General features: G+C 50.7%; 1 protein-coding gene across 3 annotated transcripts in view; it reads right to left on the bottom strand.

Annotated features, from left to right (window-relative positions):
* Positions 1 to 188: 188 nt before the first annotated feature.
* The window catches only part of bcan (brevican), a 31,856-nt gene continuing 5,463 nt past the window's right edge, over positions 189 to 26,581 (bottom strand). For all 3 annotated transcript variants that reach the window (XM_088620288.1, XM_088620289.1, XM_088620286.1), the window contains exons 3-15: positions 22,832 to 22,914; positions 21,618 to 22,004; positions 20,611 to 20,785; positions 19,474 to 19,601; positions 17,247 to 17,540; positions 15,872 to 16,870; positions 13,000 to 14,262; positions 10,042 to 10,149; positions 7,999 to 8,157; positions 7,262 to 7,344; positions 6,298 to 6,442; positions 4,324 to 4,506; positions 189 to 3,080 (exon numbers count right to left, since the gene is read on the bottom strand). In XM_088620288.1, the coding sequence (XP_088476414.1) occupies positions 2,959 to 3,080; positions 4,324 to 4,506; positions 6,298 to 6,442; positions 7,262 to 7,344; positions 7,999 to 8,157; positions 10,042 to 10,149; positions 13,000 to 14,262; positions 15,872 to 16,870; positions 17,247 to 17,540; positions 19,474 to 19,601; positions 20,611 to 20,785; positions 21,618 to 22,004; positions 22,832 to 22,907 (4,122 nt within the window). In that variant the 5' untranslated portion in view covers positions 22,908 to 22,914 and the 3' untranslated portion in view covers positions 189 to 2,958. The remainder of the gene's footprint in view (positions 3,081 to 4,323; positions 4,507 to 6,297; positions 6,443 to 7,261; positions 7,345 to 7,998; positions 8,158 to 10,041; positions 10,150 to 12,999; positions 14,263 to 15,871; positions 16,871 to 17,246; positions 17,541 to 19,473; positions 19,602 to 20,610; positions 20,786 to 21,617; positions 22,005 to 22,831; positions 22,915 to 26,581) is intronic.

Here is a 26,581-nt window from a genome sequence, read left to right on the forward strand (position 1 = left end):
GCTGCTTTTGCATGGTTTTATTTTTCCTGTGGTTCTGTGCTGTGTTTGAGGTCGTCAAACACAATCCAGACCTTCAAAAAGTCTCCCTTTTCTGCTCCATGGCTCTGATCCAGGATTGCCAGAACAACACAAGACACAGCCTCCCAGCCCACCCCTTTAGGTCTCACAAACCAGGAGAGAGTTTGGCATTAAAAAAAACAGTATCCACACTTTTTATTGAATATCGCATTACAAAAAAAAAACTCCTCTGGGTCACTGCTGGTTCTGTACACGTTCTAAAACTCATTGTGCCAAATTCCAATACAATGTTAACAAAGTCAAGCTCACAGAAATCAAACTAGGTATGATGGGTGAGAAGCAAGCTGAGGCAGTAAAAATAAGGATTGAAGTTTTTTGCATTTATAAGAAAAAAGGTTTACTTATTGCTCCGAAAATGCTTAGGAGAGATAGCAGTTGGGATACTAAAAAGGACACTGCAGATACCAGATGATACCCTGAAGCATGCAGGACTTGATTTTTTCTGTCTAGAAGATCATGTCAACACCTTAATCTTTTCACAGCTTCTTCACTTTGAGTCTTTCCTGTCTTATATTTCTGGCACAATCTTCTGCTACCAGCATGAAGTACAAGTAAGGGTTACTGGTGCAACGGGCCCTCCTGCATCAGAGAGGAGTCAGAGAGCTTGAGAGGCTTAATGCAGAGAGAAAACGATTTCTGCCATGTTCCCGAGAGATGTCCATTATCATTTTGATAGCTGAGCCAATGCAAGTTATGAAAAGTGAAAAAAGCATGCAACAACAGATTTTCTCATATGCTTAATATGCTGAGATCGAAGCTGTGTAACTAACGACAGAGTTTTGCAGTAGGGACAGCTGCTGAATTCGTATTCTCTTGCAGCTCCTTGTACTCCATACTGCAGTTTTTGCAGCCAGTCGTGCTACATACTGCACATTGCACAGTGTTCGTAGCCAGCTGCAGGACATTTAGCCTCCTGCTAGCACTCTGCACTGGCACGCTATGTAAAAAAAGTCAAAACAGGAAAAAAAAAACAAGCCCTAAAAATAAATTACTCACACAAAAAAACATAAAAGTGCATGGTAGATACTGAGGCACCTTTAGCAGTTGGAGTGTGAACTTCTGAGTTCAGGAGTTCCAGTCTTAAGAAATCCCATTTTCTGGGGGTACACACAGGTAGCGTAGGTGGAGTCCCCCCTCCCCCACCACCCACAGACAACAGAGGTAAATAAATGGATTTGAAAAAAAATGTCCGAAGCTGATTTGTCTCATTCTGCAAGTGCGCCCCCTACTGATCAGGTGCCTGTGAAAGCAGGTCTTCCCTGGGCTTGGGCTGAAAATAGGCATTGAGTCATATTGCTTTCAGATGAACATGAAGGATGTGGAGCTGGGTTTTAGTCTTAACCTTACAACTTCGTTATTCCCTTATGAAGGTCCAGCCTGGTACGTGTGTGTGGCAGTTTTGTGCTTTTACTCTGGTTGATGGCACACTTTTCCTTGTTTTACTGTCTTACTACACATAACCTGTGATCATGCAACACTTTACCTACATACTGTATGTAAATAAGTCTATGCTCTATGGAGCATATCCACTTCTGTCACTGTTACCTGTTAACCTCTGTTATCCTAGTCCAGTATAGTAGCATTCAGTAAAAACAGTAAAAACATAGGAAAATACTTCAAAACTGCTGGCAATGAAGAAAATGTAAGAAATACACTAAATCCTGTTCTACGAAGGGCAATTTTTATTATCCAGTGGCCATGATATAAATATGAAACCATATTCAAAAAAAGCCTTTCTCTTTTTATAAAAAAAACAGCTAAAAAGGGTAACTTCTGAGAAAATAGAAAATGCACCCATAAATATTTTGTGAAAGATGCTGGCTTAGCGATGTTAGGTGGTTAAGCATAACATGTTAGGAGGATGCAAATACCTACTTTATTCTAAGAAACTTTATTATAACATAAAGCTTTTAATTAGAATGGCGTCAGGAGGGTTATCGGCATCGAGCAACCTTAATGCACACAGACTGGCGGGGGAGCAAAGCCGACAGCCTCTGGGGCTCGGCCTCCTTCAGCTGAAGCTCGTGCTACAAAAAGTAGGAGCTGGACAGGCGTGCCGGGTGAAAGATTTGGAACCAGTTGGGTGTTTTTTTTACGCACAGCTGAAACAACACGTCGGAAGACTTGGCTTTGGAGCTCAGTGACAAATTCCACATCAGCAGGTGAGCTGTAGCATCGTTCATGCATGGTCCTCCCACTCCCTCCCCCACAGCCATGGTAAATTCTAGGTAAAGCACAGATTGCTGCAACGGTCCAGGGTGTGCGCTACTCAAAAGAGCCCAGCTGCTGGAACATGGAATAGTTGGAATTTTGGAACCCGAGATGATAAGGTTGAACTACTCTTTCATCGTTTCTTGAATTTGCAGAATGTGGCCCCCTCGCAGCCCTGAAGAACAAACTTCATCTGCATTGTCCTCTTTTTTCACCCTTTCCTGAAAAAACCTTCTCAACTGTGAGCGGCAGGAAATGAGCCGGGGGAAGCATTTTACTGACGCACAGCGCTCATCATTTGGATCTGCGAGGCATGGGTGTAACTCCTTTTTGCTACCCCCGGCCCACTTCCTGTCCGCTGGCTCCTGACAAGTCGTTTCGGGGTGGAAGAGTCAGACAGAGCAAACAGAACAGTCAGACTCCACAAAGGAGAGACGTGTGGAAACAGAGGGAGATGCAGACGCTGTCAGTTGTGAGAGGGGGTTGTCGGTTTGCACCGAGGGGTGCTGGGAGTGGGAGGGCGCGATGTGGAAGAACGCCAGCTCTCCTGTCACAGGGAGGTTGGTGTCTGTGTGACGTGAATTGATAGGAGGGAGTGGGAGTGGGAGTGGGAGTGGGGAGTGGGAGTGGGAGTGGGGGGTGGGGTGCACAGGAACCGGGAAAGGGATTTTAATTCCACTTGATTTCCCAGAAGTCGCCGGTCTCGCCCGACTGTCCTGTGACTGCGGCTGCAGTTACGTCTTCCGGCGGAGGTGTCGCCACCTGCTTGTCCTGCGCAGAAGTAGCCGGTGCTGCAAGGCAAGGAGCGAAAGCAAACCCCCGGTCGTCAATGTCAGCCTCCGTCCGGACGACCTGCTCTTCACCAACTGGAGAACACAAGGCCTTACTTTACGCAAAGGGTGGTGGGAGTGTGGACCAAGCTGCCCAGCCGTGTTGTTGAAGCCGATACCCTGGCTTCTTTCAAGTAATGGCTAGATTAGATCCTTGGATTAATTAGCTAGCAAACAGGTTTGGTGGGCATAAGGCCCTCCTTTCACTAGTAACGGCTCTTTTGCTCTTTGTAAACAGAACATATCACGTTTCAATTCTGTTTCAGTTTTCCTTCTCTCCTCTCTGCAGAGCCCGCATCATAGCTACTAGCACCTGGGATCACAACTGTAGCTCGACTACATTGACTAAGATTCATATTTGTAAAAGCTTCCACGTAAAATGAGATATTTTAAAAACAACATCATCGTAAGATAATCTTATCCACCCATCTGTTTTCTAACTGCTTCATGCAATTGAGGGTCATGTGGAAGCTGGAGTACATCCTGGCAAGAATGGGCCAAGGAAGGGTACACCATGGGTCGTTACGCCATCGTAGGGCACACACAGACACACACACTCACACCAGGGACAACTCTCCCAGAAGCCAATTAACCCACCAGCATGTCTTTGGACTGTGGAAGAGAAAACCGGAGCACCCAGAGGAAACCAAAGAAAACGTGGGAGAGCATGCAAACTCCACACAGACGACACCCCAGGAATTGAACCCAGGGCCCCAGTGCTGCAAGGCAGTAATGCTGACCACTGTGCCACTGTCCTGCCCAATGACCTTCTCATTCTTTATAAATACACAACACGTGGGAACTGAACTAGAACCTCAACAGATCATAGAAAATGAAGAATGTGTTATACCCCTCTCTCAACTCACAATAATGTTCATACCAGACAATTTAGTTAATCTGGAGTCAATAACCTTTTTTTTGGATCCCTCCAGATTGGTAGTAGCTCATTCCTAATCAGCTCCCTTTCATATATATATACACTTCAAATCTGATTCTTTCAAACCCTGAAATTAAAAAAATAGCCTTGCAGCTCCCTTTTAAGTCTCAGCTTTCTCACAACAACTCATCCAACCTCTACCCCAGCAGCGCTCGGACCCTTGGAAGATCCTTAGTCACAGTTTTTACCCCGAACCCTAAAACTGGCTCTGCCTCAAACCCCCCAAAACCCCTGCATGCTGCTCGGGGCGGCACGGCCGGCGCTCACCTGGGACGCAGACGACCTGGGGCCTCTCCCACACCCCGCCGGGCAGGCACCTGGCCAGGGGGCTGCGCCGCTGCAGGAAGCCCTCCTTGCAGTGGTAGCGCACGACGGAGTGGGTCTCGTACCGCGCGCGCGGCTTCCCGAACATCATGGCGTTGGCGACGACGGGGGGCTGCCCACAGGACGCTGCGCGGAAACCACAGACAGAAGCGAAGGCCGTGAGAGAGCGTGATGGTGGGGGGGGGGGGGGGAGGGGCAGCGAGCACCAGAAAGACCCCAAGTGTGAGGAGGCCATGGGGCTCGTCTGGCCTATCTGGTAGTTAGCGGCTAACTGATCAGAGGATCAAGGGGCTCCTGGAAAGGGGGTGACACTGCAGCAAGGGAAAGTGAGCTCTCTGTGTGGAGTTTGCATGTTCTCCCCAGGTTTGTGTGGGTTTCCTTTGGGTGCTCTCGGTTTACTCCCACACTCCAAAGAGACACTGATGGGTTAACTGGCTTCTTGGAAAACTGGCCCAGGTGTGAGTGTGAGTGTGTGTGTGTGTGTGTGTGTGTGTGACCTGTGATGGACTGGCGTCCCATCCAGGGTGTAGCCTGTCTGGCACCCGTTGCATGTTGGGATAGGATCTGCACCCCCCTGCCACCCTAAATTGGATGAAGCAGTTAGAAAATGGACGGATGTTTCTTGAAAGAAGCCCAGGGTATCAGCTTCAACAAAATGACTGGGTAGCTTGTTCCACACTCCCACTACCCTTTACGTAAAGAAGTGACTCCTGTTCTTCCATACAGTTTCTACGAAGATACCAACCACATTGTACACGTACTCATATATTCTATCTGCACGTTAAAAATATCTCATGAGCTCTTGGTTCTGTTATTTATTAACTGAAGGGATTGCTCTTTCCATGGAAAGTGAGCTTCTGTAACCTTATCCTGAATCCCTGCTTCAGCACTCCATAGGATCGGTCCCCGGGAGTGAATATTTCAAATTTTCCCAGCTTCTCTCTCACAGTCACTTGGACCCCCGTGGGGGAGGAAGAGTGATTTCAACCCAGCCTGCGCGCTCTCTCTAGAGGGCAACAGTCACAAGTTCCATTTATAAGCATCCATGCAAAAAACATTTCACCTCCAAAATACAGGAAAAAAGTTGTTTGTGCGACAGTCCAGGATACAGTGACTGCAGCGCCACCTGCTGGCCAGTGTGTGAATGAAAGAGGACAGCAGATGTGTGAGAATTAGCTAAGCTGTACGAATGATGCTTGAATTCAAGACTAATAATTAATAATTCCTTATACTTATATAGTGTTTTTCTGGACACTCCACTCAGTGTTTTACAGGTAATGGGGATCCCCTCCACCATCACCAGTGTGCAGCCCCACCTGGATGATGTGACGGCAGCCATAGTGCACCAGTCCTCTCCCCACACACCAGCTCTCAGTGGGGAGGAGAGCAGAGTGATGAAGCCAGTTCAGAGACGGGGGTTGTTAGGAGGCCATGATTGGTAAAGCCCAGAGGCCAGATCCCCAGGGAACAACCCTACTCCTTGTGAGAAATGCCCTGGGGTATTTAATGACCTCAGAGAGTCAGGCCCTTGGTTTTACATCTCATCCGAAAGAAGATGCCTTTTTACAGTACAGTGTCCCCGTCACTGTACTGGGGCATTAGGACCCACAAAGACGACAGGGTGACCACCCACTACTGGTCCCACTAACACCTCTTCCAGCAGCAACCTTAGCTTTCCAGGAGGTCTCCCATCCAGGTACTGGCCAGGCTCACACCTGCTGGGCTTCAGTGGGGCTGTCAGCTGGACTGATGTAGCTGCTGGCGGCTAGACTTGAGTAACTGCTGCTGCTGCTGTCTCCTCTAAAGCTCTGAACCGGTAACCTCCTTGTCAAAACATGCTCATCTTAACCCCTGGACCTTTTCAATTTCCGACTCCAGCTCCGAGCAAGAGCTCCATGGTGCCAGGTGTATACTCACAGGTGCCCCTCTTGCAGGTGTAGGACAGGTGGTAGTTGCAGGGCACGTCACTCCAGCGCCCGCCGTCGTGCCACACCATGACCACGCAGTCCTCTCCGGACAGGAAGTAGCTGTCGGGCTGCCCGCGGTACCAGTTCTCATACAGCTGGCCAGAGTGGGGTGCAGAGAGAGGACACAGCATTCAGGCTCAGAAGGCATGCCCGTTGCTCCCAGACAAACAGTTACTCATATACTCTCACAGGAAGAGAAGACAGGAAGGGCAGTGTTCTGTGTGCGGTCTGGACAGGGCACTGCTGAGCTCCAGCGAAACCTTTGGCTTTGCCTCCATGCTCCCAGCATTATGAACCTGCTCCAGTGGCTGAATCCATTCCTGATTTTATCCACTCTGATCAGAGCACAGATCACAGGGGGGAGATGGGGGGGACGCAAATACTGGGAAATCAAGTCCCAATGTGCTGTGGTTCTGGCGTAATGGGAAGTAAAACGACTGGATGTGTGGGAGGGGTCCAGTCTTATCTTTTGCTTTGGTACCGTGGTTTTCTGAAAGCAGCCGGGACAATTAAAGAAACCCGTGGAATAATAGAAATAGATAAACTGGAGAAAATCCTGAATATTGTGCTGCATAAACATAAAGTTACAGGCAGGCAGACAAGCAAGGAAGGCAGGCAGATAAGCAAACAGGTAGCAGACCGGTAGAGCAAGCAGGCAGATAAGCAAGCTGCCTGTTTATCTGTCTGCTTGTCTGTCTCAACATGTATAGATGTGTCTTGCAGACACCTTAATACAGCCCCTGGATTGATAAAAGGCTGAAAATCATGATGATCTCTCTTTTTCCAATGGAAGGTTTGCCATGTGGCCTCTAAAACCAGCCCCCATGTTTTTGCCCTCAGATGCTGTCGGCACTTCATGTCTGAAAGGCCTAGCGGATCTCTGGGTCTCAGTTCAAAGAGTGTCTGGGACTCACCAGGGGGTTCCCATCAGACCAGCGGAAATCTCCCTCGATGGTCTTGTCGTTCAGACCCGTCCACTGGTATTCCTTATATTGATCTGGGAAGGAAGAGGGGTCGGTTCAGGCGGGAATGCGAGTCACACGGAAGATCAGGAGCTAACAGAGGTGGGCTGGGGTCACAGCTATCACAATACCACAACTTAAAAACTTCACCAGCCACCTACTCCCACTCTCCCCTGTAACTCAGGCTGTCGGGAAGGGACGTGAAGCAAGAGCACATTATTGTTAACCCTTGGAGTTCTTTCAGACCAATTACAAGCTCTACATCCACTGAAAATTAACTGCCACACCATTTAACATTGCTCCGATGATCGGAAAGCAATGTGGATTGTTACATTATGAACGGACAATAAAATTTTAGCTTGTAATCACCCAAGTTTTGTACAGCACTGCCGTGTTTGGAAAGTATGAGGCGCTTTACGCAAAGAGTGGCAGGGGTCTGGAACAAGCCAGCTGATTATCTGAGATCCTTCAAGAGGCAGCTGTTCTAAATGCCACTGGTTTCTAGACCCCCACCACTCTTTTCATAAAGTACCTATTGCTTACCAAACACTTATAGTACTGCATAAAGTTGGGATATTGCATTGGTCATTATTGCTCATGCTCTTGTGGTCAGAAAGGTCTTCCTTGGGGGTTTCTGTGCAGGAGAGTGTGTAGGTGTCTAGCTGCGGGTGTCCCGGTAGGAACCATACTGTTGATGAAGTCCTGCTCCTCGGGGGTCATGACAGACACCAGGTGACCCCCAAGCATGCGGCAGTGCTGCTCGGCCACCTCCCAGCCCTGCCGGTGGCTGAAGTGCTTGTAGCAGAAGCCCTGGAACTTCTCCCAGCCGGACTCGCAGTGCTCCAGATCTGCGGCAGACAGAGATAAAGAAAGAGAGAGATACATACAAGGATGAAAATGGTCCCTGAATAAGGTCCAGTGCAAATGAATTGTTTTTGAACCTGTATCTTTAATATCAATGCTTAGCACAGAAGGCCTTATGCAGAGCTAAGCCAGGAATGGAGCACCGTTTGAGCCTTATAGTCCAGATGTCACTAGTTCGAGTCCAGGCTGTGCCACTAGTAGAGTATTTTGCTCTGACAGAAGGCACCTGATTGGCCAGATGCCCCTGGTATTTGCCGAGTTTGTTACAAGTCAGGTTTTCTTCCACTTCCTCTTGCAAGGAATACCAGCTCAGGCCCTCAAAGTCTGCAATCTAGTGTCTTTTCCATGTCTCCTTAAGCTAATAAGAGCTCCTCATCAGCTGGAAGTTTTAAACTGATCCAATTGAAGTTTAATTGGACTAGCTTATCCCCTTCTGCACAGGTTTGAGCTGTTGGTCATTTAAATAGACACAGAAAATCCTAAGGATTATCCAGTGAAGACCGCACTAGTTCTGATTCAAAGGCAGGTTTTGAGGGTCACAGGCAGGCAGGCCCGCAGGCAGCACCGTGGACCGCATTGCTGCCTCTCAGCTCTGGGGCCCTGGGTTCAGTTCCTGGGGTGCTGTCTGTGTGGAGTTTGCATGTTCTCCCCGTAGTCAAGTCGGTTTCCTCCCACAGTCCAAAGACATGCTGGTGGGTTAATTGGCTTCTGGGAAAACTGGCCCTGGTGTGAGTGTGTGTGTGTGTCTGTGGGCCCGCCCTGTGATGGACTGGCGTCCTGTCCAGGGTGTAACCTGCCTTGTGGCTGTTGCTTGCTGGGATAGACTCAGAGAGGAGAACAGAGAAAGGATGGAGGGATGAAGGCCATCTCCCTCACAGTGTTCGCTGGCCAGGGAGTCGCAGGAGCGGGGCCATCTCATAGATAATTCTTGATTCCAAAGAGGGTGATCCGTAAAAAAACAGTCATCAATTCCAGATCTGTCTGTCTTTAAAGAGGGGCATTGCCGAACTGCGGTTTGTGAACTGTGAATTGGAGTGAACAGCTGTTTAGCTGTGTAAAGGGAGCCTCTCTGGGGAAAAGCTGGAAAGCAGAGCAGAGGGGGGTCTTCACTACTCTGGAAGGCAGCTGTCCAGCAGGTTTCAGAAGGTATTCTTCCAAGTTTGGAATGAATCATCTCCAAGCCGGAGTCTTCCAGGATTTAAGGATCATTAAAACCCCAGAACTGCTGAAGCCATCGGTCTTCATCATGACTTTTTAGAAGTTAACCAAGAAAGGGTTCCCAGTCCTGGTTCTGGGGACCCCAGCCCAGGTAATCTTATAGTTTTGGGGTTCCCGATTCTGGTCCTTGTGACCCCAGTCCAGGTACACTTACAAGTCAGGGGTGCCCAATCCCAGAGGCCCACACACAGACCCCTGCAGGAGTTCAACATGAGCTTGACTGGCCTGATTGATGTCTTAATTGAACTAATAAGTTGTTGAATATTTGAATATTTGTGGGGGGGGGGTTTCTACTGAAAAGCTTGAGCTTTATTATTTTATTTATGACCCGCAAGAGCCCAACAAGTTGTAAGAGCTGAAAACACTTGAACACTTCAGATAGATCCCTTTACTAAATCAGTCAAGGGTTCGAATGTGTAACGGAGAGCTGGGCAGGAACAGAAACCAGAAGGTGTGTGTGTGGATGGGGGGGGGGGTCTGCAGGACCAGGACTGGGGTCCTCTGACTTAAGGGGTGCCCCATTAAAAGCACCACGACTGTGGCTCTCTGAGGGTCAGAGTGGCCCCCACAGTGTCTCTTCGAAAACAGGATCAAAAATCAAGAAAAAAAGAAGAATCAAGACGAAACCAGCAGGCGATCTCCAGCATTACCAGTCTCGCAGAAGTCCCCTCCGTAGGTGGGCAGGCACAGGCACTTGGCCGAGTCCCCCTCCTCGACGCAGGTACCCCCGTTGGCGCAGGGGCTGTCCAGGCAGGCGTCTGAAACACAGCGAGAGGAGGGCAATGCTGGCGGGGCGCGGCCTGCGGGTTCCCCAGAGCCCCGGCTGCACCCCGGACTGCTTCCCTCCTCCTTCCCGCGCCGCGATCCAGTCCGATCCCAGCCCCCCCTCCCCCTCCCCGTCCTCTCTGAGGCATCTCTGTGGTTCGGCTGCCCTGGGGCCAGATTCCACAGAACTGCCCACTTTCCCACACTGAGGGCCTGGGGGAGTGTCCACAGACAAGACTTAGAGCACTGGGGGGGGGGGGGGGAGAGACACCTGGGGGTCGCGTTTATTCCCCTGGCCCCACCCCCTCACCCCCCAAACACCACCGCTCCCTCACTGCATACCACGAATTCAAGTGGGACCTCCAAGTCCTACGTTGACCCAGCTGTTTCAAATCCCGTCATCTCGGTCTCTAAAACAACGCGCCCCGCTGAAACCCAGAGTTCGGTGCAAAGCTGTCCACTTCATAATACGAAGAGCCAGTTCTCTCTCTCATTCTAGCGCTAATCCCTCATCAGCAGGGTCCGCTTGTCGGCCCGCCCGTCTCCATTTGGTGGTTTGAACCAAATCTTTGAGCTGACGTTGCCATTAAATGCGACCGAGAATACTCCAACCGGCGCGTCGCTCCGCCTGCCGTCAGAGGGAAATACGAAGAACCAGTTGAAATAGCCATTTACAGCGGGCTGTGAGCTTGTATGCTTCAGGAACTCAAGCAATGTCTTGCTTTGACCAGCAGGTGGAGCCAGAGACCACCGCCTGCTTTCCCTTGCCGACGCAAAACCGCAGACGAGCGTCTCAATGGAAAGGACGTGCAGAAGCAGACGACATTTCTGTCAAAGGGATATGCTGGAGTATTCGGTTGCTCATGTCGGACGTGTGTGTACTTCATTTTCACTAAAGGCACCGTGCAGTTACTCCTGGCAAAATGCATTCTGCTCCTAACCGCAATGCTTTGCAATTCCGCGCTAAGGCCGATCGAATTTAATTGTCATTACAGAATACAGCATGTATCTACATATTATGTATATGAAAATTATTCTTGCCAAGTCTTGACAAGATAATTATAATGCTTCCATGCACATTATTTTCTCTGCTTTTTAATCAGCCCTTGTTTAACTATAAAATATAAAATATGATAATAATATAGGATAAAATATCTTTGACTCCAGAACGTCTCTTTTACAAAGGAACCCTGGTTTGCATAGTTCGAGCCTACAGTTCACCGCACGAGAGGCTCATGATAAACGCACCATTTCAATCAGAACTTAATTTTAGACTGTTCCTTGAGTAAAACTGGGAAGGACGCGTCTTTAAAAGCTCAGTGTCCTCTCCTGTTCCGTATGTGGGTTGATATTTACCCTGTAAATATTAAAGGTGTTGAAAATTCTTTTTAAACAGGGTGACCTGATCTATCCCAGGAGCATGGAAGTTATATTAGTAAAACTGATCTTTGGTGCATTTTTATTAGTTTTCAGAGTTAAACATGCTACAGTCTATGGGACTCGCCTATATCACAGTTTATCTTAAAAAAGGTTAACAAAATGGAAACCATGTATATATATGTGTGTGCATTTTTCACTGAATACATCTTAAAGGATTGCTTTTTTACAAGAACACTGCAATCCCAACTTTCTCATCCTAGGAATAGCCAACAGTTCAAGCTTTGTGAACCCCACCAGTTACCAAAATAGGAAAAAGATCAATGGTCCTGTCTCAGGTTAGGTCTTAAAACACTGGATTCCCACCACTGCCATTTTGGATCCCCATTTATATTTGAACAAAAGTATGTATGTGTATGTCTGGTGGGTGTGTGTGTTTGTGTGTGTGTTCCTTTGTCCCTGCTGAAAGCAGGACTTTGCCTAGACTTGCCTTGACAACAAGCTGCCTATTCACCTACAGTGTTGGCACTGCTCTAGCATGGTAACTTTGACTGGGAACTGTTAATCAAAATGTAATTAAGCTACCACATCCAGACTAAGCTTTTAGTAAATTACTCTCATTTAAAGCTCATGCACCACTTCCAAATCTTTCAATAAATATTGGTTACGGCAGTAGAAGATGCATTGTGTGATTATGTGGTTGTCTGAGGATGTTAGTCCAGCTGAATCTCTTTCTTGCCTTGTGTTCTGCACAGCAAAAAGAAAAACTGGAAAGACATGATCACTAGTGTTTCCTCATTTAAGTCTTTGTAAGATTTCTTCTTTATATACCATAGTGATACCTTGTCACAGTGATAGTGATACCATATCATTCAGATACCTTGACACAGCAGAGTTCTCAGTACAGATTTGGGAAACTTCAATTCAATTTTTCTGTTCTTTTTAACTCTTACTTGAGAAAGAGATCCCCCCCCCATCGTAACCGAATACGATTTCGAGCACTTTCTATCCCCACCCCTCACAGACACAGGAAATGAAGACAGATAACAGAGGCAGGCAGAGGAAGAGAGGACGTCTCTCAAAAGGTAGAAAAAGAAAACACTTTCTTTTAATATAGATTTTCTTTCTTTTTTTTTTCACAGAAACCATCGGTCAAAAGTGGACATACTTCACAGAAGTCAAGCCTGGAGAGAAACACAGCAGCATGCACAGCTAGAGAGATTTGTCTGACAAACGCTAGGCGGAGCCGTCCCTTTCTCAGTGCCCGGTCGGTGGGTCGGACAGGGAGTGGACAGTAAGACGGAGAGGGATAGTGGACAGTCGAGAACACAGGGAGCGTGGCTGTGGTGGGACAATGAGAGAGGTGGGGGTTGAGGGAGTAGAGACAGAGTCGGTGTTTTAGTGCCTTGCGAAGCCGAGAAGAAACACGAGGGTGGTTAAGACCGGTAGAGTGCTGGAGACGTTACCTGAGACATTTGAGGCCCGTCCTAACACTGCACTTTCACTAGGCAAGGCAGGCAAGGGTGGAGGGGCACCCTCTGTCGTGGTTGCGGACCCCGGCTGGGTGGTGCCGGCTGGCGTCTGCAGGGCCGAGGTGGTCTCGGTTTCGTGAAACCCTTCCATTTCCCAAGCGGCCGTGGGAGTGGATTCAGTGGTAAAATTCAGCCCCAGGGTGCTGGAGGGGCTTTGGGTTGCAAGCAGGAAGAGGGCTGGAGTGGTCGTGGTGTCAGCAGTGGGATGTCCAGTCGTGGGGAAGAGGGCGGTGGGTTTGGTAAGGTCTGGGTGGGCTGAAACGTCTGGGTGGTGTCCCTCAGGCACAGGGGAATGGTCCCCGCTGTATTCCAAATCCGGCATCCGGGATTCCTGGGGCACAGTGGGTGACCGTGAGTCCCCAGTTGGGCTTCCCAGCTCTCTGGGCAGAAGGGTGATCCCAATTTCTGTAGTCGGGATTTCTGAGGGGGATCTGACTATTTCATACCCACTGTTTTCCACATGTGAGGTGGCTGGAGTGCTCGGAAGCTCCCCGCTGGTGGTGCTGGCTGTCTCATAGAGCCCCACGGTGGAATTCGGTGGTGCCAGGGTCATAGCCAGAAGATCTGGAGCCTCACTGATGGCTGAACCCTCCCCAGAGTCTATATGAGTCTCAACAGATGCCTCCTGGAAGGAAGTGGATTCCTGGACTTGCCCCAGGTCTCCAGAAGGCTCTGGCTCCAAGGGAATTCCTAGGGAGAGGTCGGGCTCCAACTCCTGACTGCCTTCTGGGGTTGACACGACTTCAGCAGGAGGAGCTGCTGTTGGGAGCAGGCGATCGGGTGTTTGTTCCAAGACGACCTGCTCCACAGATCCTTCCTGGTGCTCCGAGCCAGACTGCGGCTCCCCAGATGGGATCTCTGGCCCATGGGTCTCAAGGTCACCGGGGGTGCTGGATTCCACCAACACAGGCCAGAAGGGGGACAACGTTGGGAGGGGCTCAGTGGGAGGGGCTGGGGAGGTCAAAAGGTTGACTGGGAGGCCGCTGGGCTGGCCACCCTCAGGGACACCAGACACGGCTGGCCCCGCGCTGCTGGCCTGTAGCTCAGGCTCCACGGGGACGGTGATGTCAGCTGACCCGGCGGGCACCTCTGTGACTGGCCCCACCAGCATCTCGACCGCCTTTCCCCCAGCCTCCTGTTCTGGGGCAGAGGACTCTGGCCAGGACGAGCCCGGCAGCTGCAGCGTGGGGTCAGCGCCTGTGGAAACAAAACTGCAGTTCACTCTCTCGTATACTTGAATTTCTCAAATTAATTTTGAGCTTCATTATCCCCTGGTGGAATATTCGTTTGGCTGCAGAGTCCAACACAACACTACCACAAAAACAAACATCACCAACACAAAATACAGTGCAACAGTGCTCCAGGAGATGAGAGAGTTATCTGACACTGTTTGGGGGTGAGAGAGCAGAGGGGCAGAGAAAGAGAACTCATGTCTTCTTCGGGAGTAGTTCTGTGAAAACTGCGTCCCCAAGACCTGCAGTTTTTTTGAAAGAGCTGGTAAAAATCACAAGCTCTAAGCATCCTCAGAAGATTTTCTTTCCTGCTAGTTTTTTTTCCAGTTATTAACTTTGTTTTAGCTTAAATCATTTGAAAAAGATGAGATTTCAAGAATACAATTTTTATTCAGGATGATCATTTTATAAAATCCAGCCATGTTCCCGAAAAGGGCACATAGTCAAGACAGACGGTTTCCAGAATGAACAGCAAAACACAAATAAGGGAACACAAGTGGAAAATGTGTGGAAGTGCACTTATAATGGAGAACAGGGGGGATCTTCTTTACACCAAGGTTGGTGGAGGTATGAAACATACCACCCAGCCATGTGGTTGAAAACAATACCCTGGCATCTTTCAAGAAACAGCTGGATGAGCTCCTTAGTTCAATTAACTTCTAACTACCAAATGGTAATAATACTTGTGGTTTTGTTTCTTCTTATACCTAAGTATATCGAGGAGATCTGATTTAATGCAGGTTTTGTCCTTATACTCCACTCAGTACGAGATTGTGATGAACCTGCAAATTAAAGTTCTTGCGTTTGCACCCATTGACACAGCTGGGCTTAGTGAAGCTCTAAGTCTAATCCAAGCGGACAGCAGTGCCTTACCTGGGACTGAGCCCTCCACTTTTCAGGTGAAAGGTCACAAGTCTAACAACTGCCCCCAGAGCTGCACAAACACGTAATATACATTTACGCTTCACAAAATGGCGCTTGAACCACAAGTCAATCCCTGTATTCGTATAAGCTGTCTGAGATCTCCTCAATCTCCTAAAATAGGGTAACAGGCATGAAAAATGCCCCACCTGGTCTTGGGGACTATGTTTCAGGGCCTGACACTGCAAAACCTGAACTGTATCAGTGAGTTTCTAGGCCTTCAGGGTCAATTTCCACCACTGACGGGTTCAAAGAACTTAACCTCTTCGGTCTTGAGCAGAGAGCTCCCTACGCCCCATTGGCATACTGATGGACTTCTTGAGAGTAAACAGTGACACCAGGGGAAATTGCAAGGCAGTGCGTTTAAAGACGGAGGACGGGAGCTGCTTCGTCAAGCGATGGGCTGTGGGGGACTGAAGCTAGTTGCCCCTGGAAGGTTGTTGAAGCTGAGTCTTTTGAAAACAGCTGGACGAGATCCCTGGATCGATTGCCAGCTAGGAAGCAAAGAGCTAGACGGGCTGAATGACCTCCTCGTTAATTCACAACTTTCCTTGATTTCTCATTTCTAGCAGCGGTACAAGCACAGGGAGATTCCCGGCGTGTTAATGCGGACCCGCGGAGCGATGTGCCGTGAAGGATGAGGGCGGACTCACCGGGCTGGGAGAGGAGGATTTGCTCCACAGGTCCGGACGACTCCGGGTCTCCAGGGAAGGGGCTGACCAGCTGGTCCCGATCCCCGGATTCCGTCACGGAGGACACCCCTCCCTCTGGGTGGACCCCTCCAGCGTCCGGACCGCCCGCTGTCGGCTCCCCAGATTCCCCACGCGGGGCAGCTGCTGTGGAGCTCTCTGCGTGGGGGGTGAGAGGGGTCCGAGGGGAGCTTGGATCTGCTCCCGATTCCTCATGCGGAGATCCGGCCGGGATGCTCCCCTCCGAAGTCGGCACGGATTGAGGAGTCGGAGAAGCGGGCGGCGGCCCGTCCTCGTGGCGTCTGGGATTATCCCCGGATGGGCCATCCGGAGGTGCGGGCGTCCCCCACCCGCCTTGGGTTTCAGGCATGTCCTGGTAGTGCTTGGGGTTCCCTTCAGGAACGGCAGTCTCGGGCGGAGAGGTGGGGGCGGGAGACTCCGGGGGTGACCCCGGCAGGGCCGCGGAATGTTTGGGGTTGCCCCCCGCGGTGTCGTAGCGGGGCGTGGCCCGGCCGGACTCCGGACCGGATCCGTGCGCAGGACTGCCAACGGATCCTTCCCCGGGAGGGGCAGGAATGGCGGACTCCGGGTTGCTGCCCGGCATGGCGTGGTAGTGTCTGGGATTGCCGCCGGATAAGCCAGAGGAGGGGGTGGGACCCCCGGATTGGGGGCTGTTGGGAAAGGTGGGCTCTGCGGGCTCCGGGGGGTGTGGCGCAGAGGCCGCTGGGACGGGATGCTCCGCCTGGGGCACGGGGACGCCGCGCTGCTCCTGGCCCTGCTCATGCACGATGGGGTCCTCGAGGACGGGAAAGGAGTCGAGGGTGCCCCTGGCCTCCACCTGCTCCCTCTCTTGCCCCAGCCTGAACTCCAGCAGGCGGTCTGTCAGGGTGACGATGGCCCCCATGTCCTCGGGCGCCGTCGCGTGGTAATCCACGGGGGTCTCGGTGTGGGAGTTTTCGCTGCCTGTGGGAGACAAGGGAGAACCTCACTTCTTTAATCAAAGAGTTGCGGGTGTCTGGAACAAGCTCTCTATCCATGTTGTTGAAGCTGATCCCCCTGGCTTTTTTCAAGAAACAGCTGCCTTAGGGCACACCCCTGCCACCTGGCGAGGAGAGGCTTCCCTGGCTGCAGGAAAGGATTCATTGAGAAATAATTCACAAATAATGAACAAATCGTTAGCTCAAAAAGCCAATGAAGAAATTAGAGGGGGTGAATAATACACAAGCTTCATGCTTCTCGTGCCTACAGCGCTGTAAGGTCCACAATGTGGCACCAGGGACTGGTAAGAGCTCATCGGATGCAAGCTAATGGGTAAAGGTAGTTAAACTTGCCCTCTGACCTCGGAAGCAATAGGCATCGTGCCGGGAGTGGGGTTCGGGGAAGCCTGTCTGGTTGCTGTGTTGGTAGACTGTCTTGACACCGGGCTGCGAGCCTCCACAGCGCTCCCTGGGGGTGACAATGGGGTAGCGCACGCTGCCATCAGCTAGCCACCCGGGGCTGCAGTGGTCCAGCCCGTCGTTCCAGGCAGCGTACAGCTGCCCTGTGCTGGCCAGCTCTGCCCCGTGGGATGCACAGAAGACCTTGGCCTCCTCCAGGGTCATCCTGCCAGGGAGGGAACCGCGGAACACCTCACCTGCAGCACAGGGAGAAAAGAGCTTGTACCACGACTATGATATACAGCACTCTATCATGGCTACCACTGCACTGTGACTATGATATACACCACTCTACCATGGCTACCACTGTACTGAGACTATGATATACACCACTCTACCATGACTACCACTGTACTGTGACTATGATATACACCACTCTATCATGGCTACAACTGTACTGTAACTATGATATACACCACTCTATCATGGCTACCACTGTACTGTGACTATGATATACATCCCTCTATCATGACTACCACTGGACCATGACTATGGTGTTTTCTACTTTATTATAAGTATTATAAGCACCACTCCACAATGACTATGGTACATACCATTTTACCATGACTACCACTGGTCCATGACTATACCACTTTACAATGATTACCACTGCACTTGACTATGGTATACACCACTCTACCATGACTATGATATATACTACTTTATTATAACTACCAATCCACATTGCCTATGGTATATTAAACTCTATTATGCTTTGTTTTACAGAATCATTTTAAAGAAATGAAGAGCGAGCCTTGTTGTTTAGGACACAGGTGGCACTGGACATTATGTACCATCAGAAACACCTCTTCCAACCATCGTTTACTTTGAGAAAGACTTTAGCGAGCGTCGCAGCAAGACAAGGTATAAGGCAGGACTGAGCACACAAACTGCTGACCATCACAGAGCCACTGGGAAAAGGGGCAATTTAGTTTAGCCAATGAAACCAGGCCAGCACGTCTCTGGGAGTGAGCCAGAGCTAAAAGCCAAGCAAACATTTTTCAAACTCCACACAGACAGACAGACTCCCGAGGCCAAAATTAAACCCGGGACCCCAGAGTGACCGCACTGTTTATGTTGTTGCCAGAGACAATGCTAGTGATCAGGAGGGGCAGCGCCAGGAATGCCAATCGACCAATTAGCACGCACCATTCCATAAACCCCTTTGACAGAACAGCATCAATACCACTCTAGTCACAGGAATCAAAACCAGTGGTGCAGCCTCGTGATTATGTAAAAATATTGGCTGTGTTTTTTTTAAGGCTTTTCTGTAACCAATTTTAATGCATGGCAATAATGGAAACCTTGAAAGATCACATTTACTGTACATAATATAGCCTAGCCTGCCTCCTTGTCCAGATACTTAGGGCACAGATATGCTCAGCTTAGCTTCTTTCCCTTATGCACCCCCACTTACAAGTGGACCACAAGGAATTCTCTGCTTCTCTCAGTATCAGTGAAGCACATGGCCAGTCACACAATGCTTTCTCAAGCCATGAGAGAGATTTCCATAGAAACTGACTGTTTTGCATTTCAGTCTTCATGTGACTATGTAATCAGCTCCTTATAGCCGAGATGATTAACTTGTCAAGGAAATTGAAGGGTGTATGGTGCAGAGGTTATTAGCCTTTCAGCAATAGCCCTGTTGCTGACTTTTAAAATAATTTCTGGTGCTTTCATTCTCAGAAAGATCTAGGTCAACTGGTAAAATATTTAGTAAACAACTGTTTTGCTTAGGTGATTGAACTTTGCATTTCCATTTCACTGCAATTTTTTTGCTGCAGTTGTTAATTGATTAATTGTTGGAGGGATCATGAGCACCTGGGTTAATTAAGCAACTAAGGATCGATCCAGTAATACAATGGAATTGGGTGCTGGGGGGGATCCCCTTTTCAGAATGAGGATTTGAACCAGTGAGTCCTGAGCTGTGGCTCACTCTGTACAGGAGCCTCCATGAGGCCTTAATGAGGGTCACATTTAGCGAGACCTCATGGAAAACGAATGCAGAGGTCCCCAGTATCCCAATCTTTTTTCACACCTGTTTGTCTCAACCCGCACAGCTTTCCTCTTGTGTCAACCCCTTTCAAGTGTGATAGCACCATTTAAACAGGAATAAAACACTTCTGTTACCATGCAGGTTCTCCACATAGCAGTAGACATCGTACAGCTCCTCTGGCGGTTGGGTTCCATAATTCCGCACTCCAGGGAATCCATCCATGTCGCCATAGCAGCCCTCCCGAGGGAGCTGGATGGGATACCTGCGAAGTGTGCATAGTGTCGACAACATCAGGTGTCACCACCCTGTGGTTTCATTCTCCCTCTCTTTGCACGTGGCCTCTAATTGCTATCCACCTTATCGCTGAGTCGTGAATTACCCTATTAACTAGAACAAATATCTATATGAAAAAGAAAAGAACTGGAAACTAGAATTATTTTCTATTTTATACCCACCCATATTGGAATAGGTAAATGTATAGTGTGGTGCAGCTTTGCAGCCACAAACCCACAGGGAGAAGGAGGACGTGCACACATTGATGACACGCCCCCCATCCGAGCCGTTCGGAAGTGGCATGCTACAGTATGTCTTAGCTGATCAGATCCTTTGAGCCAGCATCACCCTGCAGCTCCCAGCTGGCAGCCCCACTGAATCTCAGCAGGTGTGAGCCTGGCCAGGAGCTGGATGGGAGACCTCCTGGGAAAGGCTAAGGTGTCTGCTGGAAGAGGTGTTAGTGGGCCAGTAGGGGGTGCTCACCCTATGGTCTGTGTGGATCCTAATGCCCCAGTATAGTGATGGGGACACTATACTGTAAACAGGCTCTGTCCTTTTGTAAAACAGAGGTCCTGATTCTCTGTGGTCATTAAAATCCCCAGGGTATCCCAGGGTAGTAGGGGTGTTACCCTGGTGCCCTGGCCAAATTCCCCCCTGGCCTTTACCAGTCATGACCTAATAATCCCCGTCCCTGAACTGGCCTCATCACTCTGCTCTCCTCCCCACTGAGAGCTGGTGTGAGGGGAGAGGACTAGTGCATCATCCAGGTGGGGCTGCACACTGGTGGTGGTGGAGGGGATCCCCATTACCTGTAAAGCGCTTTGAGTGGAGTGTCCAGAAAAGCGCTATATAAGTGTAAGCAATTATTATTATTATTATTATTATTATTATTATTATTATTATTATTATTAACTGTAAGGAGGGTCAGACTGGACCATTTCAGCATTTAACCTGAACGCTGGTCCCCATGAGCTGCCCTCCCTGGTGTGCCTGCTCACCTGACGGTCTGGTCAGAGAGCCAGCCCGCGTCGCACTGCTCGTAGCCGCTGTGGTAGGCTGCCAGGAGCTGCCCCGGCGTGGCGATGGAGGCGCCTATGTCCGCGCAGGCCTGCTGGGCGTCCCCGAAGGAGAAGGCGTAGCGGCTGGAGGCGTCCCGGTAGTGGAACACCACCCCTGCACAGGGCAGAGCCAGCAGCCGGATCAGCACTGCCCCGGGGAGACGGGCGCGGAGGGAGCAGGTCTCCCACTTCGGGCACCGAATTCACGGGACCTCCTCAGCGGGCGAGGACAAGCGAGCGCTCCGCGAATGTAAAAGAGGCCACGCTCACAAGTAAATGCAGTTTTTAGCAAACAATATTCAGTCCATTAAAAATAACCTTGCTTCAGTGCGATTAAGGAGTAAAGGGAGAACAAAAACTCACAACACAAAACTTCTGATGTTCTTCTGATGACAATTGGAGGCAGAATTTTGAGTTCAGTGCAAAACAGAGGGGGAAGGATTTAAGAGGTGGAGTTTAGGAGTCTTATGGCGGTGGGGTAAAAGCTTTCTTTGAAACTACCGTGGACCTCAAGGAAAGCTTTTACTCCACAGCCATAAGACTCCTGAACTCCCACCTCTTAAATCCTCCCCCCTCTGTTTTGCACTGAACTCAAGACACTGAAGTGAAAATACTGCCACTGCTGGTTAAAATTATTGCTGCTGCCCAGTTCCTGTCTCCAAGAATTGTGATGTTATTTGTTATTTCATTTTCTATGTCAATGTTATGCCATCTGTTACGTCATTTGTCATGTGTGGAAAACACGCAAGTAAGCATTTCATTGTGCTCAGGTACATATGACAATGAACTTGAACTGATAGGCAAAGGGCTGTGAGCAAAGAACCTGATGCTCAACATCCTTTACTTAAAGGGTATTTACTTCTTTGTCATGAATATGACTTGCATGCAAGGCGCTCCTCCCCTCTGCATATTAAAAGGGATCGGCTTGCACCCCTGTGTCCCCTCACCTTTGACCTTGACCCGGGCAAGGTCGTGGTCATCCTCCAGGCCCTGCTGCACCTCGCAGCGGTAGATCCCCGAGTCGTTGTAGCGCAGAGCCTCCAGCTGCAGGGTGAGGTCGCCGGGGGAGGAGGGGTAGTGGGGGAGGGAGGCCCTGTCCCTGTAGGCCTCGCTGACCTTTACCCTCTGACCCCTGGCCACCAAGATCTCCACCTCCTGGCCTCCGGAGACGACGCTCCACTTGACGCGGGGGGTGGCCAGCACCGCCCGGCGCCCGGAGGTGGGGGGGGTGGGCTGGGCCAGGGAGACATGGCAGGGCAGGGTCAGGGAGCCCCCCAGGGTGACAGCCATGATGGAGTGGGAGGGTATGGTGACCTGCAGCAGCCTCACATCGTCTGTAATCACAGGGCAGGTATTAAACAGGTCAGGCATCAGAGAGCAATGCCAATCCCTACCAGTGCCTGTCTTACCAGCCCAGTCTGTGCAAAACCCTGGCAATAGGGCACAATTTATCTTGTTCCTACAGAGAGGACCTCAGCTTCCCGGGGATGCAATGGGAAATCAAGCTCAGGCCTTGATTCTCTGCGGCAGCAGCTTTTCCCTACTGTCTCTCTGGTTTGTCGGCATCTTTCTGATGGGTTATCATCAGAAAGAGGGAATGGAACCAGTCTTCCACTGCACTGCCGTATCGATAGGCGGTAAATATCCCAGAGTAAAACCGATACATGATGAATGATGTTCGGTGTACATATTTTACACGGTAAGAGAGCATGTAGCCCGTAAAGCCTGAAATGAAACTGCTATGAACACACCGCGCTGAGTGCTTCCCTCTGTCTGAGGGTCCAGGGATCTTAGGGGATCCCTCATGATTGGCTGACACTAATGAATTGCAGCAGATTCCCCTGAAGTGTTATCTACAATGAGTCAAATTGCATAGTTCCCGTTCATGTGGATGCCTCACTCCCTAGTGATATTGTAGGAACACTTGGACACTGGAACCACACACGCCTGGGCAAGACAGCCCGTTTCCAGGCGCTTCCCAGCCTGCACTGCAGCAGGAGGGGGGGGGTCAAGGGGGATGCTGGTATTAGAGCTCGCCGGGCAGGAGATCAGGCCGAGCCCGAGAGGTCACGCCAAGCCCAGCCCGGTGCCAGGCTCGCAGCCAGCAGTCTGGACTGGCAAAGACGGACAGGTGGGCAGGGGGACGGGGGTCATACAGTACCTGTTCCCGGGTTGGAGTTGTAGGAGTTGCCCAGGACGAGGGGACAGATGGCGCACAGGAGAAGAGCGAGGGCCATTTCCGACCTGCGGAGACAAGGACAGGGAGGAGGGAAATGGGATGACGCCCAAGTGATTACAACACAGAGGGAGAGGGGAAAGATTGAAACCAGTTCTGAGTGCCCAGGCCAGGCCAGGGAAGTAAATAAAAATCCCACAGCGCAGGAAGGATCTGCGTCACGGATTTAACTCACATGGCCCACTGTTCAAGAAAATAATCTGGGAGAGGATCTGTTTTTTGTTTTCACACTGCTTTTGTGCCTATTCCATAAATACCATGTGTAAGGCACAGTGGTCACAGCGCTGGGGCGCTGGGTTCAATTCTTTAGGTGCTATTTGAGTGGAGTTTGCATGTTCTCCCCATTTTTGGTTGGGTTTCCTCCCATTGTCCAAAACATACTGGTAGGTTAATTGGTTTCTGGGAAAGTGGGCCCTGGTGTGAGTGTGTCTGTGTTAGTATCTGCGATTGCATTGGCGTCCTGTCCAGGGTGACCTTGCTGGGCGCTCCATCCTGATGGGTGTGTGCCAGCTCTGCTTTGTGCTCTGTCTTTTGTCCCGGTCCCACTGCCCTACTGGAGAAGGCCGCTCATTCTAATGTGGCAGGGATTTACACACAAACACCCCGGCGTCACCAGTGCTTTCACCCAGACTGGGCTGGACTGGCACTCGACGAGCTTCAGAGACAAACGGTCTCCAAGCCCCCGGCGTGCAGGTCACGCAGACCCACCGCAGCGCATCCTGAAATTCAACCCGAAAGGTCACTTCAGGCCTGGAGAAATAGTGCGCCGAGAGAACAGGGTGGGAAAAGGAACTCAAAGAGGAGGAATCACGGCCCAGGGATGAAAGACGACCAAAAAAAAAAAACGGCAAGAAGGAGCAGAAGAAAAGAAAACGGGAAGGAAAGGGGTTGGCGAGGGAAAGAAAGGAACACAGTGTAGCTGGCCTGGAGATTTATTCCTGGGAGACTGTGTGTGTGTGCGTCGTCTCGAGCTGTCGACAGGACCGCTTTAGAAAAGCCCACTGACTGAGTTAGTGTGCGGGGAGACAGGGAACTTCCCGCCCGCGTGAGACGAATTCTGATGGGCTCTTATTCTCTCTCCTCTCCCTGGGAGCCCCAGACGGCACATTATCTCCAATCCACCACCACCTCCACCAAACCACCCCCACCTGGTGAGCAACACCGGCCCTGACGCCCGACACCCGGCGTAGGCCCGTCCGTCTCCTGTCAGCCGCCCACAGAGCCCCGACTCGGAAGACATCTGTCGCCGCAGAGCAGTACCGGGGAGCGGGGCAGGCTGGGAGCTCCGTTAGCTGCTGTTGCTAAGGGCTTTTGTGAACAGCCAGGCCTGCTGTGTTCACAAGGATCCACTAGTTTGCACACGGGTGGCGTCTTTCTGCTCCGAGCGCTCTCAAGTGTGAGATCCCCTTCAGCCCTTCACCCCGACACATATTTAAGGAGGTTGTCGATATCGCGCCTTCGGCTGACAGCACTGTCCACGTTCGGCCTAGAGCGTGACCTGGTATTGAACACTGTCCCATCCTTACTTCTGAGTTCAATACGTCTCGTTAGTTATTCTTGCACTGATCGCACAAGAAGTGATATCACAGCCCCACAGCTGTTGATGTGCGGATTAACTTTACTTGTGGAGCCAGAAAGACCCTCGGCTGGGCTGCTGTGCGTATAGTCACAGGGAAGGGGGGTGTCCGGACCACCTTCAGCTGTGCCTCAGCCCTGCTGTAACCCATACCCAAGTCAAGAGTGAAATGAGAGGAAAACGTTTATGATGCAAAAATGCTTCACTAACTGCAAGAACGGGGAGGGTGTGGCACTTAATTGCAAATTGCTCCACTTGGATTTGGAAGCCAGCATGGATTCCTTCAGTTTTGCTCCACGTGTGATCTGTGCACGAGTTGCATGTGGACTTTGACGGGACATTCTCTGCTTTACCCCTTCCCCCTCCACCCACTTATCCTTTCCTTCCCCACTCCCTTCCTCTTGCACGGAGTGGCCCACGTCCACGCCGACCACATTTCCATCAGCCAGGGGGGGAAAGGAATCAGACTGTGGGAGAGCTGGGAACAGGAGAGCTGAACCGCAGAAGTACTCAGACAGGGCATCGTTACAAAGAACAGGCTGTCTGGAATACTGAGTGACTTAACTGGGGCCAGTGGGCCTCCACTCCTCTGGCTCTCCGGATGAGCGCTCTTCAGCAGTTTCGAGAACAGAGGGGAAACGGCTCAGCATTCAGGCAGCAGCTTGGGCCAGTCAAGCCAGCTGGAGACAGACATTGCACACCCAACAGGCTTGGGCAGAGGAAATGTTGTCAGGAGACTGAACAGTTCACTATCTAGCTTTCTAGGTGTCTGTGAAAACCAGCAGGATTACTCCACTCCAATAGAGTCCTATTCAGAAAGCAATTTTCCTTCAGCTCTTGATTTAAAGATACTAAGGTGTCCTTCTGGATTGTGGCTCTATACCAGTGGTGTTTATAAAAAACATGGGAAGTGTCTAAGTATTGTGATAGTGTACTAAGCGTCTCTGCCAACCCACATTGCCTCCCTCTGTCTCTCCCAGTGCCTCGGCTCTCACCACTAACCCCACACTGCCTCCCTCTGTCTCTCCCAGTGCCTATTCTCTCACCACTAACCCCACACTGCCTCCCTGTCTCTCCCAGTGCCTCAGCTCTCAACACTAACCCCACACTGCCTCCCTCTGTCTCTCCCAGTGCCTCAGCTCTCACCACTAACCCCACACTGCCTCCCTGTCTCTCCCAGTGCCTCGGCTCTCACCACTAACCCCACACTGCCTCCCTCTGTCTCTCCCAGTGCCTCGGCTCTCACCACTAACCCCACACTGCCTCCCTCTGTCTCTCCCAGTGCCTCGGCTCTCACCACTAACCCCACACTGCCTCCCTCTGTCTCTCCCAGTGCCTCGGCTCTCACCACTAACCCCCCCACTGCCTCCCTCTGTCTCTCCCAGTCCCTCGGCTCTCACCACTAACCCCACACTGCCTCCCTCTGTCTCTCCCAGTGCCTCAGCTCTCACCACTAACCCCACACTGCCTCCCTGTCTCTCCCAGTGCCTCGGCTCTCACCACTAACCCCACACTGCCTCCCTGTCTCTCCCAGTGCCTCGGCTCTCACCACTAACCCCACACTGCCTCCCTCTGTCTCTCCCAGTGCCTCGGCTCTCACCACTAACCCCACACTGCCTCCCTCTGTCTCTCCCAGTGCCTCAGTTGTGAGCATCACCCCAGCCTGCCCTTGCTGTTCCACAGTACCACTCTTCATTTCTCTCATCTTATGCCAACCAGCCACATCATCTCCCCCCTCCCCATGCTCCTCAGCCCCAGTGACACAGCCCCATCACTCTGGACTCCCCCCCACCCCACCCCTGGAACAATTAGTGGGAAAAAAGCCTATAAATGCTGACTGGCAGGAATACCTCATTTCTGATTCATCCCACATCCCGATGGCCTGCTCACACACAGAAGCCTCAAAGTGCATGTAACCTTGTCCAACAAGAATGACCACATGACAAGAGGGCTGTGGCCCTGCAGCAACGTTAACTGCAGTCTTCACCACTGTCACAAGATTATTTTTTTTTGAGAATGCACATCGGACCTCAGGGAAGGGGTGAGGCAAATGAAGAGAATGGAAAATCTTTTTTCCCCCACTTTTGGAGGTTCTGTGT

Source organism: Lepisosteus platostomus, chromosome 26 (assembly GCF_059453375.1).
Source record: "Lepisosteus platostomus isolate fLepPlt1 chromosome 26, fLepPlt1.hap1, whole genome shotgun sequence".
Taxonomy (NCBI): domain Eukaryota; kingdom Metazoa; phylum Chordata; class Actinopteri; order Semionotiformes; family Lepisosteidae; genus Lepisosteus; species Lepisosteus platostomus.